General features: G+C 42.8%; 1 protein-coding gene across 1 annotated transcript; it reads left to right on the top strand.

Annotated features, from left to right (window-relative positions):
• Positions 1 to 332: 332 nt before the first annotated feature.
• On the top strand, positions 333 to 16,145 carry LOC117227769 (uncharacterized). Its single transcript, XM_033483272.2, has 8 exons — positions 333 to 458; positions 1,104 to 1,620; positions 2,195 to 2,442; positions 4,504 to 4,664; positions 6,935 to 7,473; positions 8,419 to 8,679; positions 10,458 to 10,615; positions 15,932 to 16,145. The coding sequence occupies exons 1-8, from the start codon at positions 447 to 449 to the stop codon at positions 15,956 to 15,958; spliced, it is 1,923 nt and encodes a 640-aa protein (XP_033339163.2). The 5' UTR covers positions 333 to 446; the 3' UTR covers positions 15,959 to 16,145.
• Positions 16,146 to 17,686: the final 1,541 nt, after the last annotated feature.

Here is a 17,686-nt window from a genome sequence, read left to right as displayed (position 1 = left end):
TTCGAGTGCAAAGGGGTTAAAAGAAAAGATGAACGCGATCGCGGAAGTGTAAATTTTGAGAAAGTCTGCTGGAAAGAAAATTCGCGCGCAGGAATAAAACGTCCCCCATCTGGTGGCCGTGTTTCTAACCAGGAACCGATCGGCTTGGATCGTGAACTTGGCAATGAACGTTTTATAGACGGAGAAAGGTGTGGATATACGTGATCTACCAGATCCAGTCCGACGTACTTGAACTGGAAGACGTGCATAACTAGGGAAAGAGAGTGATCGCGAACTGGCATAGTCGTCGGTTTTTCTGTTCGGCGCGCAGCTATATAAGAAAGTGGATGTCTCTGATCGACAACAGACGATCTTTACGAGTGGTTTCACTGATTCGGTTCTCTCTCGCTTCGACCCCTTTGCACATTATTCCAAAGAGCACGGTTTCGTCCTGCGAAAACGCCTAAATGAAGAGGCTGGTGAGTTTCCTCCCCCCCGACTTGCGGAACGTTATCAGTGGCAGTGATCTCGTACGAAGTTGTCGCGCATTCAGTGACGGATCATTCTCATTGGCGCGTACGGAATTGTCGGATTTTCAAGTGAATATATAAAACTGCACAACTGTTTTTTTTTCAGAAGTTGTCTATTTAATCGAAATATCCTCCGTTTGCTTCGATACACTTTTCCCAACGAGACTTTAACGCACAGATGCCTGTCTTAGAGAAATTCCGATTTTCGCAATCAACAAACTCTAGATATTTTTCTTAATTTGATTCTTATTAATTTTTCAGACTGTACATATTTTCGTACTGTTTAGCTAAAAATGTTTGAAAAAATGAAAGTTGCAGCATTATCGCCAAGTTTATACTCACATTCATATCCTTACGAAATCCAAAACGAATAACAAATTGGAAACAACTTTTGAGACAATCTTCTTTGTCAGAAATGTGATTCTGGCAATGGACGGTACGACTATAAACGAGGTTATGTCAGAAATGAAACCATAACGAAGACAGAGGGGCAAACGCTCGCATGTAAAGAAAATCCGACATTTCATCTGCACCAACCTACATACTACAGTGACATGCGAGACGGTTATATTACCAAAGAATTTCTTCTTCCAGGGGATAATCGCGATGATGGCGACGGTGGTCGCCGCAGGCTACAAGGACGGCAGGATATCGCCGATGGAGGACTTTCCACCTTACCAAGGTATCCGGCAGCATCCCCCGTTCCACGAGCAACACCAGCCGTTCCGAGAGCCGCCGTTCAAGGTGCAACAGTACCAATCCTACCGGCAACGCCCGTATCGGCAGGACTCGTCGTCGTACAGCGAACAAGTGCCCGTCAGAGACTACCCATCCAAAGGGCGGCCATTTTATGCGGACGGGCCGTCCTTCAGAGACGCTCCGGACATGAAAAATCAGCCTTCGTTCTTCGCGGACGGGCCTTCTTTCTCCAGCCAGTCGTTCAGCAGGGATCAGCCGTATTTCAGGGGCGAGATCCAGGACGAGCCAATGAGCAGCCAGTACTCCTACCGGCAGGGACCTTTCTCGAACGACTTCCGGTACTCCGATTTGTACAAGGAGCAGGATCAGCCGCCGCAATCGTTCATCAGAGACTCGGAGTACCTGAAGCACGGTAAATAGGTGACAGCAAGTCGGGAAAATAGCGTCACAGTCCTTCGCTTACGCTGCCCGACGAAATCGAACTTCTTTTCTGATTTCTTATAGTCGCTAAGAAATCCTTGTAGAGCTTCGCTCCACGAACAAGAATCCGAAAACCGAATTGCTTCAACACCTAAAGCAAATTCAAAACTATCGCGGAGGAACTACGCGGGTCGACGCTTTAACAAACTATGACGTTAATTTATAATTATTTAGAAGCAAAAACAATTAATAAATCGTATGCCACTATATTTGGAAAACTCTCTTCTACCTTTTCAGACCGATTAGAACTTTCTAACGTTTTTACTTTTCACGCGATACCGTATTTTTGTCGACAATTTTGGGTTCTTACAAAATTTGCTCGTCTTTTCTTTTTTCGTAAACTGAGGGTGATGGAGCAATTCGGTTCTCGGACAAGAAGGGCTCCAGGAGAATTTCATAGTGGCTATAGGAAATCAAGAATCGCGTCGAACGGTGTTATCAGCCGATTTCGAAGACGCTGGCTGCAGGAGCCCGAGCATAAATGGAAAAAGGTTCTTGCTGTTCAGGAAACCATGGCCTCGGCTACGTGTCCGTGCCGCCGGTCTCGCCGTACGAGAACGCTTTTCCCTTGAACGAGGGAACATCCACCACGGCGGCGCCTACCACCCCCGCGCTGGCCAGCGAACAGAAGTCATCGCAACAGTCTAGTGTCTCCGGAAACGGTCCGGCCGTCAACCAACTTCATACGTCCGCAACTTCCCCGCCGAATATGGCCTCGCACACCGCGACAATGCCGAGCGTGAAATTCGATACGGTGAGCGAAACACACCCCGCACGCCTTCCCTTTCAACGCGGGAGACACGTCCGACCGAGCCTTCGCGCTTTCCCCTTCGTTTTTCGACGGCCGGCCAACTTGCCAATTTCGTTAAAAGTTCGCGGAACACGGTGGTCGAACAGTTACCGCGGATAATTGATACTCGACCCTTTGTCGACCTTTGTCACGCCCGTGGCTCGCTTTACACGGACGCGAAAGTACGCGGTTGTTCAAATATTTAAGATGGGATCGCTCTTCGAGCGAATATTTAATCGGTTCGCGACTTAATTCCCGATTTAATTCTCTTAATTCCCGTCGCCGTGCCGTTCGCTTAATTGTTACGATAATTCGGGAAGAATGTGACGAAGACAAAAGAGGCTGGAGCTAATTTATAGTAATTATTTTCATAGTGATTATTTATATTTATAACGGGGGTTTAGACAAGATTAACATTGGTCGATTCGCTTGCGATAAACGGAGTTATGATAATTTCTCCAGGAAATGCTCGGAGGTTTTATTTCTAATTTTTGCCACGATTCGAAGGCAATTCGGAGGCCACGTGACATGATTTCCACGGCCACGTACCTAGTACAGTAATTTCTCCCTAATTAGCGCTCAAATTGTGCACAAAAATGAACAATTTGGGAAGAGGCGATACGATTATAATTTAACATTTCAGTCTCTTCAGCAGAAAACAATTTCTCTTATCTTCGACAGCCACGCTACCGCCGTAATTAGCAAATATTGCTTCAGCCGGCACGATCGATCTTGCTTCGTCGAAAATCTTCGGGGTCATTTTTCTTCGGTGTGCGTGCATCGGTTATTCCTGCGAATTCAATTATAACGCATCGCCTCGGCGTTGTCCACTAATTAACTTACCGGTCGAAAAACATTCGCGATCCATCAAATCTCGCGTTTCCTATTTTAACTCGCGACGGAACCAGATTGTTTGTGCATCGAATTGAAATTTAATTTCTCTTATTCGATACGACTGAAAAGCGCTTGTGCGCAGTGTGTTTGTCTTCCTCCGCGATGCTTTCCCACTGAAATTCTATTTTTCGACGAACTTGATGAAATTTTCTAATCGTCGAAAGTTCTTCTTCGATACTTATGAAATTTATTCGGCGGAAATGAATCATTCGTATGCTCACGGTTGCAAGAATTAGTTCAAACGCTCAGATTTTCGTCGCATTATAGTATGCAAACCAAGTCGGCACGATAAGCGTTCACAATTCGCTTACTTTCTTCCATTTTTACGACTAATTTTAACATTCGAACGGCGGACCTTTGTGACGAGAATGTAACCGAGCATGCTTACGGTCATTTATAGCATAATCTATCAATGTTTCTCAATCCTTCTAGGCACGGCCTCGATGGAATATGTGAAAAATTAAATCAATCGTCGGACACTAGTTGGTCGAATAACAATAATTACAGCAATTTCTCCGGGATTCGCCGAACTTCAGTATTCTCGGATTCGCGCTGCGACGTTGCCACGGCCCTGTAATTCATCGATTTTTCCCGCTACGCTGATGTTATACTACGCTGTATATATGCCAATTTCGTCGTAACATAAACAACGCGACTAGCCTTAAGTACCGTCTAAACGTCGATAAAAGTTACTGGACAATAGTATAAAATGTACTATTGTGTACTAACAACGTTCGCTTTTGCTACGAATAAAGTGAATTATACTTACAAGAAATTTGTGAATTCTATTTGCAAAAGTGCTTCTTACGATAATAACAAATTATAATTTCAGTGTCCTCTGCGAAACGAGTGTAACGTTACGTCGAGTTAATTAACCACGCGGTTCATATATTTAATCGCAGCTGATCCAATGGTCGATCCAGTCGATACACGTTTCGGCTGCTTTGTTAGTTGCGGATTCAATTCTGACGGGGGAATCAAAATCGAAGAAAATTGGTCCGGTGCATCGTTTCGGCACTTCAGATCAACCATGGCCGTAATCCCTTTACAAGTTCCGAACTGGACTCATTGGGGCGGAGCTACACCCCCCGGATCTTAAAAGGTGCAATAAAAGTTCATAATTGCTTTCAGCTGGCTGACAGCACAGCTAGCACCACCACCACGCCGGCGATCTCCACGGCGGCAGCGGTATCGGTCACCTCGAAGCAATCTTCGAACTTGGCTCATCCGCCGACAGTGGCCAGCTTACCTGTCGTGCCCACGGAATCTCCAATCATATCCTTCACCAGACAGTACGTAATGGCACTGTCCGAATTGATTACTCGCTCGACCGGATGCGGCCTTTTCTCTCTCTCGGCCCCTGTCTATTCTTGAAACCTATTTCTGCTATCCATTATTTGCTATTTAAAATGCGATCCCCGGTCATTTTCTCGATGACATTTCGGCCCGGCTGCGAACAGTAAAACATTCATTAGAACGCGCGTTGGACGCCCGCTGACACATTTCACTGTGCTCAAATGTTAATACACCTTGTAAAATTGAAGTGTTGCTTCTTCAGATTTTATGTGTCATTGAAAACACAGTGAATTCTCCCTAATCGACGCTCAGATTGGCCATTTTTATTTACAAATTGAAGGGAAATTAGAGATTTTGGTATAATTATAATATAATAATAAATTGTATAATTATGTATAATATATTATTATATAGTTTATATAATTTTATATTATATGAATATTATATAATTTTATATTATATAAATATTATATAATTTTATATTATATATATATTATATACATAATAAATTATAACATAATTAAATTATATTATAATTTACCATAGACCGAGGGTCGTGTGCATTTCTTGAAAAAAGGATTCTTGTCATTTCTGAACAATTGAAACAGTCAAGAGTAGAAATTAGTTTCACCACAACTGTCATCTTCTCAGATTAATAAACAAAGACACGATTTCTCAATTACCATTTTCGCGTCGAATCAAGAGAGTACCGCATTTTCTGCGACACCTAAATTAGACGCTAATTCCATCCATTTATCAACGTTCAATCGGCGACCACTGTTTCAATATCATCGATGGTAACGCGATGCCAAATTAGCTCTGGTCAATAATTGTCAGTGGACGTCGAATAGACTCCCTATCAATAATAGCGACTTGACGTGAAACCGACTCGATATTAATAATGGTACCGCTAGGCGTCAATTTGACGTCGAGTCATCGGTATCGATACGGAGTCAATTCGACTTCGAGTCAGAATTATTGACACGGAGTCAATTTGCCGGCGAGTCAACTCACTATTCTATTGGATTGGCAGAAAAGTAATTTCGGTACTTCAATGTTGAATAAAACTTTACTATATAAGGTTATGTCAAGTTTACTACACAAGAAATGAACTCTAATCGGTCAAATATTTTCCATTCTGTTCGATGACCTTTTGCCATCTTTCTGGTAACTTCATGATTCCGCGTTCATAAAACTTCTGGTACTTATCGGTAAAAAACTTAATCGAGTGCGATTCGAGGCTATCGTTATTATTGAAATTTTTGCCGTTTAAAAAGTTTTATAAACTTCGAAATAAATGATAATCGGATGGTGCAAGGTCGGGGCTGTATGGAGGATGCGACATCACTTCTCAATCAAGCTCTAATAATTTTTTACGAGTTGCTAAAAATGTATGAGGCCTCGCATTGTCGTAGCGAAACACGATTCCTTTGCGATTTGCCAATTCCGGCCTTTTCACTTCGATTGCTTTCTATGGTAACCTAAACGCGTCAACTATCAAAGCCGAAGACAAAAATATTATAACCTTAACAAAAGAGTGACAATGCAAACATAACGCTACCTATTGGTGCAAACCGAAATTACTTTGTTGCCAATCCCATAGCCATAAACTTCACATATCTTTTTACGAGCCTCGGCCGCTTTCTTGCCTTCGTGAAAATACAAAAATAATCCGCGTCGAAAATGTTCATTTTTGCATTAAAATTGACAGAAAACTATCAGTTGCAAACAAAACTACACGGAATTTGTTTCTATAGTAACCTAAACGCGTCGACTAGCAAAGCCGAAAACAAAAAAATTATAAAAAGATATAACTTTGACATAACCTTAACACGTTGAGCGCCTCGTGGGTCAGATAAGGGTGACACTAATTTTTCAGCGATTTTCAAAATTCATTTTCATCGTAATATATTCGAAAAAACTGAATTCGACTAGGATGTTTCGGATGCGAAACAGTTCTAACGTCGTCCACTATAATAAACATTAACTGTCTAATTTAATGAATTAACTTGCCTCGACTTTGTGGGAATTTTGGTGGTCGATTGTCAGCGCTGAACGTGTCAACAAACGAATGACAATGCAAACATAACGCTACCTATTGGCGCAAACCGAAATTACAACAGTAATACGTAGTCAATATGGCGTACATCGCAACCAGTGTCAGTAATTAATTAGACGCGGGTGACCGGTTTACGATTAATTGTTCTATTCATTAAATCGTCTAGAAGTTACCGGGGGACTCACTCACGCTGCACTCAATTTACAGCACAATGCCTCCGAGCGAATACCAAACGACAAAGTTCACAGTGCCGGGCTCCTATTACGTCACGAGTGGCATGAAGAACAAGCTGCAGCAATCGCTGCTCAACTATTTCCTGTCGCAACAAGGAAAGACCACCGTGAAGGGCGGCAACGACAACTCGTTGGGAAGTTACGTGCCTCTCCAGAGCGCGATTAACAGCGGTCCGAGCAAGAACCATAGCCCGGCGTTCAACTACGTGCTCCAGGATGAATCGAAGCCGCCGCTGAAGGACAACTTGCAGAGCTCCTTCCTGAACTATCTGTTGCAACAGGAGTCGAACCGCGACCTACCCGTTCAGCACTCTTCGCTGCCGGAGACCGTGAATTACATGCCGCTGGCCAGCACGCTGCCCGAGAGGCAGAAGCTATCTCTGCCCGGCATCCCATTGGCGACATTGTCAGCGGTTTCCCGGCCGTTGCAGAGCATAAACTACGTTCCCGCGACTATGCCGAGGGTCTCCGGCTACATGGGCCAGGACACCGCGTCCACCAGTCTTCCTTTAGGTACGGCCCGCTTATACGAACCGATAAACTTCCCGCCGATAAATGTCCGATTCCTGTTCGCCCCGGGATCGAGAGGATCCTCGAGGAAAAATTTAATCTTTCATCCGGCCTTATTTCCGGCACGGTACCCGCGCGAACCCTGTCGCATCGGCCTCGGGTTTATTGACAGTCTCATTCGGCCCGCTTCCGAACCGGGTCAGTTATAATTTTCGAAATTTTCCATCGACCGCGCGCTCGAATCCGACCGGTTCACCTTCGCCGCCCGTTGACCGTAAATAACGCGCGTGTGCCACTCGCAATTTCGCTCTTTTATATCGTGCTCTCAGCGAGTTTCGGCGCGCGCGCGCGGCTTTAGAACGTCATAATTCGCGAAATTTCGCGCCGCGAAATGCGTGCTCGGGTTCTAGTGTTACGATTTTTTGCTGTTAACCCTTCGCTCTACGGCCACGTCTCGGAGACGTCGGCGGATAATCGGGACAGAAGTGATTGTCACGTCTGAGAGACGTGGTCCAAAAATCGGGTCAAAAATGATTGTCACGTCTGAGAGACGTGGTCCAAAAATCGGGTCATAAATGATTATCACGTCTGAGGGACGTGGCCCAAAAATCAGGTCGAAAATTACTATTACGTCTATGATACGTGATCAAAAAATCGGGCCAGAAATTATTATCACGTCTGAGAGACGAGGTAAAAAAATCGGGCTAGAAATTAGAGCCACGATGATTCAGTCGAGCCAAATATGAACATAACTAGTTAGGGTCGTAGAGCAAAGGGTTAAACAGACGGGTTTCCAAATTGAAGTTTCGATTACCGCGCGTTGACGTCTCGAAAGTTTTTGCCGAGCTGATAATTTTGATGCAAGCAAGCCGGAAACTTCGAAGCTGCCGAACTTTTAAAGCGCCTGCAGACGTTCAAGTATTCAAACGGCGAACTTTCGAACCGCAGGTTCGTCCCTCGACGTTTTCGCTGCGGGTACAACGCTGCCATCGAGCTTGGGGACCGCTATCCCGGAAAGTCACCCGACGAGTATATTCAACAGTTACCCGGCAGGTTTGAACACCGGCATATCTGCGGGCATACCTGCTAGTATGTCAGCGGCCCTGCCCGCCAGCATGCCCACTTTGAACTTAGGCCAGAATTTCCAACATGTAGGCCAGCTGCGTCAATTTGGAGCGGCAAGTAGTCAGCCGCTCTCCTACTCTACAGGTAATATCGATTAATTAAAGTAGAAACGCGTTACTGTCACTGTCCGGGATGTACGCGTTCTCGCGCGCGGCACATACAGGGTGGTCCGAAAATACAGGCACATCACTATTCTGTGAGAAATGCGATACGAGGCCATTTCTTTGGATTTGCTGCTGCGGAAGCTTTAATCGTTGTCTTTGATATACTTTAATACATTTTATTTCTATTTCTTATATTTCTTTTTTTCGGGACAATAGGTGTTACGATAATTGTTAAAATAGCTAAGATTTACAATCGCGAACGATAAATCACTGGTATTCGTGTAATGGTAAATATTTCAAGTATTACACTATCGTGGAAAAGAAAAATTGCGAAACGAGAAAAAAAAGGATTCGTTTTAAAGTTTGAAGCTTGTACTTTCAGGATTGAACGTTCACATTTTTTTCTAAGCTGTTCTTGCGTAACGCAATCGACGGAAATTTGGAGATAGATTTTTAAAAAAAAAGGAAACGATGCTACGATCGAAACAACCGCGTTTGAACGTTGAAAACAATTTAACCGTGACTAAAGTATAGGTTTGCAGATTGAAATTTTTACGACTTCCTCCTAAAACTCGACTTTTTCGGCGGTTTTATGGAACGGGGGAAAAAAAGAGGAACAATGGGAGCATTTTCTATTTCTACAAAGTTGGCAGTACAGCTCTCATTCAAAGCACAATAAAACGAATCGCGTAAAAATCGTGTAAAAAGATCGTATATCTAGTTTTAGAGGATCGTTGTAACGGGGAAGCTTTAATCTTGAGATCTATGGTGAATTCAGACGTAAAAAAAAAAGTTTTTCCAACGTTTTCGACGACGTTTCCATTTGTAGCAGCTTCGATCGAAGTACGGATCCTCTGTTCGAAAATTGCTCCAAGTTTATTATCATTGTAAGAAAATCAAAAATTCGGTGTTTTCTAATGCAATTTGTTGCATAGTGGACGGTTTCCATACATAAAATAGAAAAAAAAATATATGACAACTAAAATTACATATTTGAGCCTTACTTTTTCATTTTATATTGCTAGTATATACAGGGTGTCCCATAATTATGGTACTTCTGGGAAATTAGAGATTCCTGAGGTTATTCGAAGCAACTTTTTCCTTTACAAAAATTCTCTCCGAGGCATCGTTAACGAGTTATCAACGAAAAAGCGCTGACCAATGAGAGGCGAGCTCGCCTGCTGGCGCGAGGCGACCAGCCAACGAGCGCGCGAAGCTCAGTTCCGCTCATTAGCGCTGGCTGATCTTGCCTCTCTCATTGGTCAGCGTTTTTCGTTAATATCTCGTAAACGAAGCTGCGGATTGAATTTTCGCTAAGGAAAAAGTTACTTCAAATCACCTTAATATAATAATAATTCCTCATTTCTCCGAAATACCATAATTTTGGGACACCCTGTATATTTGGGTTTTTGTTGAAATGGAATAATGAAAACAAAATGCAGTGTTTCAATAGTTTATAAAATAAATTTTTTAGAAGTACAATTTTTGTTCTCAATTCGATTCAATTAAATTGAGTTCAATTGAATTGTTCCGAAACCAGAGGTTCGATCGTTTCTTTGATAAACGACCTCGATTTCTCGATCGTTCTTTTCCTTTTATTAATTTACTGTTCGTTATTTCTTTTACCGATCTCGCTGATCGCGATAGAAACGCGTTTTTCCGTGGTCCGTTATCCCGGCTCGGTAACGGGTGTCCAGGATCGGTTCGGCGTTCGTCCGGAGCATGTAACCCGTGTGTAACACGCGCGGTTCTGTGCAGGATTGCAGCTGCAGCTTGGCGGCTACGGCGGCTACGGCGGGATAGATTACGCCTTACGGTCGAGTAATCCTGCCCCACGGCCGCTGGAGCTCGGCATCGCGAAGGTGGGCTTAAGTTTGCCGGAATTACCGCGACACCAGCTTCCCACGTTCTCCAAGGTAAATTTTCAACGTGTAATTGCGCCTCTATGCTAGCCGGCCTCGTTGCCAACAGCCACCCCTCCCCCCTCCGTATGTTTAGCGCACAGCTGTTACTGTTTAAGGTTTACGGTTTAGGCAATTACATTCCGGAAGAATCGTCCCGACGTTTCCGCGACATTGTCGCGAACTTCGTAGACCATTCAATAACGTGCTGACACTGGCAACGGTGTCGGCATAAAATACAGTAATGTCTCCCTAATTGACGCTCACAGATTGTCTACAAAAATGGACAATTTAGGTAGAGAAGATACGATTATTCGATCATTATGGTTCATTTGTTATAGTTACGAATTGTCAACAGCTATAAAAACGAGCTGCAAGGCTCGATTAATCGTATCTCCTCTTCCCAAATTGTGTCATTTTTTGTGGACAATCTGAGCGTCAGTAAGGGAGACATTACTGTGGTGTGCACTTTACTTCCCTTTTTTTCGTGTATATGCGATGAAATCGAGTACGGGAAGTTGAATCGATTCAACTTATTGTTGAATTGCAATTGAATTGTAATTCAACTTGTAATTCAACTTGAATTGATGCCGAGTTTACGCGATTCGATGTAATCCTTCCAAGCCCTTATAATATAACCCTTTCTTTCCTAGGGACAGTATTTTTGCATTTTGATTTTGCAATGATTTTGCAAAAATAATTGGATGGGAATTTCTGCTGAATCAGATTCTTGTTTAAGCCCTTCTTTCAAGCCCTTATAATATAACCCTTACTTTCCTAGGGACAGTATTTTTGCATTTTGATTTTGCAATGATTTTCCAGAAATAATTGGTTGGGAATTTCCGCTGAATCCGATTCTTGTTTAAGCGATTCTTGTTATTCGAAGCTTTGAATGACCTTGACAGAAAGGATTGGACTAAAATAGTTTTTACGGAATCCGATTCCCTTCTATGCAGAAATACAGTCGCCTTGGAAAGTATGTTAACGACTTCTCGATTGGAATAACTTTTTCAAAATTGGTTCAAGGGACTTGAATATTTTTCAGATACAATTTGAGATGTTTTTGAGATGTCAACTAGTTTTTTATGAAATGAGTATTTATATATGAGATTTTTAGATTGCAAAAATTAAAAAGTTATGTTTTTTCAATTTTTTATGCGAGCCCATAACGAAAATTTAAAAAATGCATCTTCTAGATCTCGGTAATTTATATGCATGCTGAAAATTTCATCGAAATCGGTCGATGCATAGTCGAGCTACAGCCACTAAGAGTAATTTATTAAAATTATTAATATTATTACTAATTATAATCTATTAAATTAATTTATTAAATTTCTATAACACTATATCTACGGAACTGGCGGGTCAAAATGACGAGTCACCAACTTTTTAATTTACGATTATTCCTATCGTAAAAAACACCGTTTTTTAATCGTTTTTATCATCACCTAAAAAAAATTTAAGTCCTTTGAACCAACTTTTTTATCACTTCTATCTAGAAAACTAGTCGACCTAATACATACAAAAATTTAAGTCCTTTGAACCAACTTTTTTATCACTTCCATATAGAAAACTAGTCGATCTAACGCCTAAAAAAAATTCAAGTCCTTTGAACCAACGTTTTCATCATTTCTATCTAGAAAAATAGTCGATCCAACACCTAAAAAAAATGCAAGTCCTCCGAACCAACTTTAAAAAGGTTATTCCGATTGAAAAGTCGTTAACATACTTTCCGAGGCGACTGTACGTATTTATGTTCACAGAACTTGCTTTCAAAGCAAATGTCCACCGAACCTGACTCTTCATTACATTATCTTTATTCGAAGCTTAAAGGGATCGGTTTGAGTCTGACATTTCGTCATGTTCTTTTTATCCGAAGTTTCTAATAATAACGAAGCTACACCTGAATTCTTGTAAATTGTTACACGACAGAAACGCTTCAGATTCGAACTTCGGGCGCCATTAGGCGCAAAGCAAGAGACTCCCAGTTCCGTATTTACAGAATCGTTTGAGGCGAGACGCTCGCGCATTCAGCCGGTCTCGCCGAGCGCCGCAGCAGATTTTCCGATTCCCCCGAGAATTGATGATCGTCCCATTCGCGCGCGCTTCCCGGTCCGCATTGTCTTATGCATCGCGAGGGCCCGAAAATTCGCGAAACTTCTCGAACGCAGCGGAACGTATGCCCGGGCACGCGGTTCACCGGTTATCAGAAAGTGGCTTCGTTCGTGGTTCAATGGTTCGCTTTCGGCCGAAACTTGCGTCCTCCTCCCCCCACCCCTCGGAAAACACAAATACTCGCACGGCAAAAGTTTGTTGTTCCGGGGGGCTTTGTTCGAGCACGGGCCGCAGGAATTTTAAACGATACATCGATCGCAAGATTTCCATAGTTTAATGATTCACCCTCGCCGTTTCGGCCACGAAACTTTCCTGGTACATTGCCCGCGCGCAATCACTTTCCGCCGGTGCCTGAAATATCGGCCCCGCGCGAAAAGTTCCGAGACTTTGCGCGCCTATTAAGCGGCGACGCGTCGCCGCGAACTTTCGCTCGCGTCCCCGGCGACGAATCGCTTCGTTCACGCGTCGCATCGTTCTCGCGCGAGTGAATATCTCCCGTTACACTCCGGCCACGGCGCGCAGTGGGCCGGATCGAAGATTTTAGTGACTTTTTGACAAAAACCTAATTTTCTCGATATCGATGTCCAGTGAATATTAATAAAAATGATCGTAAATTGTAAGAGACACGACAATTTAAAGTTGAACATTTTGAACGCTACATTCGACGCCAAAAATATGCCAAAATATATCGAGGGCCTTTCCAATCGATTATTCCTTGCGGCGTCGCGAGAAGGAAGATCTTGTGTTCGCGAGAGAACGACGTTGCGCGAGCGGAGGAAACCGTGAAACGCCGGAGGAGCGTTTTTCTATTGGGTTGACAAGAAAGTAATTTCGGTTTGCAGCAATAGATAGCGTTATGTTTGCGTAGTCGTTCTTTCGTTGAGGTTAGAATTCTTTTGTTGTCTTCGGCTTTGATAGTTGACACGTTTAGATTACTATAGGTTACTACAGGTTAGGTCTATAGGTTACTATAAAAACCGTGGAGCTTTGACATCCTCGCGATGTCCCGGACGAACCTAATTAATTTTTTCCTTCGCTTTCTTTTTTAACATTGGGAGGCAATATTTCTCGTTAGGAAACAGTAGCTTAAATTTAGATTATCGTATCCTATACGATGAAAAATATAATGTTTAATAAAATACGAAAAGTGTAAAAGTTCTTTACATTCGACAAGGAATTATCTTTCGACACCCAAGGACTCACGGTTTCGGACAAACGGTATATTTTCAGGATACTTTTCTCTACGTGATTCTGTAAAAGTTACATACCAAGACGAACCAGATTGTAAATCATTACGTTTTAAAGATATCGACGTTACGTTACTTCGAGGTTAAAGATATCGAAGATAATCTCTCTGTGTTCCAGTCGGTATTACAGAACGCTTCTTCATCTGTAAATCGACGGATATGTAAAATTTTTAATTATTCCATGTAACATGAAAAATATAAGTAAACGAAACAAACTTTGCGACATTATATTTAAACAATTTTTTTGTTCACAAAAAATGTCAATGAAAATTAATTAAAAATTATTGTTTAACAAATGCAAAACAAATTTAATTATCTATAGCTGAAGATAACGATTTTTTAAATATTTTTGGTGAAAATTTCATTGCAATATCTTCGATGGTTCAAAAGTTATAACAGAATGTCCCTGAATTTCTCGATCCAGCCCACTGTGCGGCGGCGTAGCAAATCAACGAGCCGTTATTTATCGCGCCGAATCGTTTCATTATTAATCGCCGCATCGTCTCCCCCCCCTCTCCGCCACTCCTTCTCCCATCGGTTCGGAAAAGATAGATTAGCCAACTCTCCGGAAATTCGTGAATCGTTAACTCGCCGTACCGAACGGTCTGGTAATTAACTGATGTTACGACTTCCGTTATCCCGGCTCTCCAACAAAATTACCTGCATAGTTGATAAGCTGTTGCTCGCAAAAGCTGCTTGTTCGGCTACCCCGCTCGCAGAGGGTATCGATGCGCGAATAAGAAGGCGGACGCCGAAGGATGCGGTGCGCCTTCAACTTCCTGCATAAGTTTCTTATTTACGTTAATTATGTCCCGAGTTAAGTTCGTGTTTGCATACCGCCGCGCCGGCGAAAACTCGACGACGACGACGAGGGAGAGAACGAGTGCGTTATATTTGCAACGCGCGGCCTCGCCGAGCAGGTGTTTCCATATCGAGGGCCTTTCCAATCGATTATTCCTTGCGGCGTCGCGAGAAGGAAGATCTTGTGTTCGCGAGAGAACGACGTTGCGCGAGCGGAGGAAACCGTGACACACCGGAGGAGCGTTTTTCTATTGGCAAGAAAGTAATTTCGGTTTGCGGCAATAGATAGAGTTATGTTTGCGTTGTCGTTCTTTCGTTAAGGTTAGAATTCCTTTGTTGTCTTCGGCTTTGATAGTTGACACGTTTAGATTAGTATAGGTTACTACAGGTTAGGTCTATAGGTTACTATAGAAATCGTGGAGCTTTGTTTACAACTGTTCGCTGTTAATTTTAATACAGAAATGAACATTTCCGACACGTTTTACTCTTTTATTTTCATGAAAGCAAGAAAGCGGCTGAAGCTCGCAAAAAGATATGTAAAGCTTATGGTTATGGGATTGGCAAAAAAGTAATCTCGGTTTGCACCAATAGCTAGCGTTATGTTTGCATTGTCACTCTTTTGTTAAGGTTATAATATTTTTGTCTTCAGCTTTGATAGTTGACGCGTTTAGGTTACCATAGAAAGTAATCAAAGTGAAAAGGCCGGAATTGGCAAATCGCAAAGGAATCGTGTTTCGCTACGACATTGCGAGGCCTCATACATCTTTAGCAACTCGTAAAAAATTATTAGAGCTTGATTTGGAAGCGATGTCGCATCCTCCATACAGCCCCGACCTTGCACCATCCGATTATCATTTATTTCGAAGTTTACAAAACTTTTCAAACGGCAAAAATTTCAATAATAACGATAGCCTCGAATCGCACTCGATTGAGTTTTTTACCGATAAGTACCAGAAATTTTATGAGCGCGGAATCATGAAGTCACCAGAAAGATGGCAAAAGGTCATCGAACAGAATGGAAAATATTTGACCGATTAAAATTCATTTCTTGTGTAGCAAACTTGTCATAACCTCGTATAGTAAAGTTTTATTTCACAATGAAATGCCGAAATTACTTTCCTGCCAATCCAATAATTATACATGATTTTTATGACTTTCCTGTTTGCAGATGAGCCTTGACCATCCTATGTGGTAGGACGACGATCGCGAACGACCTCAAGAACCACAGATCGTGTTTAACGAACTTCCAAAGTCGGGGATGTATGTTGTTGTTACAGAGTTAACGTAGCTTAGTCGTAAGTGTTGTTACATGAATATTAATTATAAGCGTGCGCATAATTTAATTTCTCACGGGAACGAAATAAAGTGTGTTGTTACTGTAAGGATCTGTGTACGTCCCTAAAACAATTCGTGGACCTATCGCGACCCATAATTCGTCACACCCGTTCGCCAATTTCTGTCTTCCTGTTCTTCCTGTTCGTCTTCTTCGACTTTCTCCTGGCGGGTCAATGTTAATCCTAATTCAACGCTCTACATGCTCTGTCGATATTGTTCCGCAGTCCTCTTCAAATCGAGATAACCTAAAAATTACGTCACGATCGAAACGTGGTTGCTTTTTATTCGACACATTGATCTTGATTTGCTCGATACAGTCGCCTGGTACGCGGCTCCGCTTTCAAGGAAATCGACGTTAACTTCCGCCAGTATAAATGGAAATAAAAAATTTTTGGAATAAACTAATTTTTATTCTCTGAAGCTTTGAAAGCAGCACACTTTGAAATTCGATTGTCTCGCTGGACGAAGAAATTCTGCTCCACTTCATCAGCTTGTTTCCGTGCGGGGAATCTCCGACACCTTGTATACACGGTGGCCCACTTAAACGAGAACGCTCAGGTTCTACAAACAGTCTTCGCGGTTATAATATTTCTAAGGACAACACGCGTAGTAGAGAGATTGTTTCGTTTATCGGTCATTTTTGTGAGAACTTTTTACTTTTATAAAATACCGCAGTATTTGGGCCGCCCGCGGTAACACCCGCACCTGCCCCAGCTGTTCCAATTTAGATGGTCCGCTCCGTATAACCAGGAGCGCGACCTGGCACGGTGTTTTTTACCGATATCGTTGTTGGCATTCTTCCCTCTATCTCGGCACTTCCTTAGTCAGACAGCCGCCCATTATCTCGTCGCGTGTTTTCTTATTAAGTTAAAAAATTCTAACACGACCACCTCTGTCCTGCGCCGCTGCTCGCCCCTTTCTCCCTTTCTTCGCGCAACCCCTTTAGCTTTTTATCACAGCGTCCCCTTTTTTCCTCCACCTGTTAATGGGACCCGCGAATAACCCGGCACGTCGCCGGGAACAAGGGCTCCGGTGTCTTATGGAGTCCCGAGGCGCCCTTTGCTTCCGGGGCGTTCGTAAAAGTCGATGCGAAACGATCCCGTTGCAGATTGGATTCGCGCGAGTATTGTGCTCGGCCCAGGACCATTGTCACCGTGAAATGCATCGGCTACTGTTACTTCGAATGCTCCGAGAAAACGAACGTCCACCGTGTCCTCGGGCGAACCCGTTTTATTACAGGCTGCCTGGAAATTAATTGTTTGCCGCATAAGGAATTCGTTTTTCGTTCAATCGAGTCTACGCGGCACGTGACTCGCCGCGACCTTGAACGTTTCTTTTTCGCGCAAGCTGTTTCTTAACGCGTTCCGTGCCAAGTCGTTTTTGCACGATTTGCAAAAATTGATATATTATCACACGATATTTTGTTACATCGTCATTCCATAAGTAGTTAGTTTGGTTAGAGCAGTTATCGCATCGTGTACCGTTTTATGGTGCAGGTGGCGCTGCGATCAGTTCGATTGTAAACTCAGTTCGAAACTCTTGAGGTTGGTAAAAAGATTCTGCTGTATTCGAATTTGTTGAATAAAAA

This window comes from Megalopta genalis, chromosome 8 (genome assembly GCF_051020955.1).
Source record: "Megalopta genalis isolate 19385.01 chromosome 8, iyMegGena1_principal, whole genome shotgun sequence".
Lineage (NCBI taxonomy): Eukaryota > Metazoa > Arthropoda > Insecta > Hymenoptera > Halictidae > Megalopta > Megalopta genalis.
This window is presented reverse-complemented; position numbering and strand designations above follow the sequence as displayed.

What these genes read in the sequence shown, in the direction of transcription:
- LOC117227769 (XM_033483272.2), top strand. An exon ending in CGAGCGTGAAATTCGATACG is followed by an intron (nt 2,443 to 4,503) that starts GTGAGCGAAACA and finishes AATTGCTTTCAG; the next exon opens with CTGGCTGACAGCACAGCTAG. An exon ending in GTCCACCAGTCTTCCTTTAG is followed by an intron (nt 7,474 to 8,418) that starts GTACGGCCCGCT and finishes TTCGAACCGCAG; the next exon opens with GTTCGTCCCTCGACGTTTTC.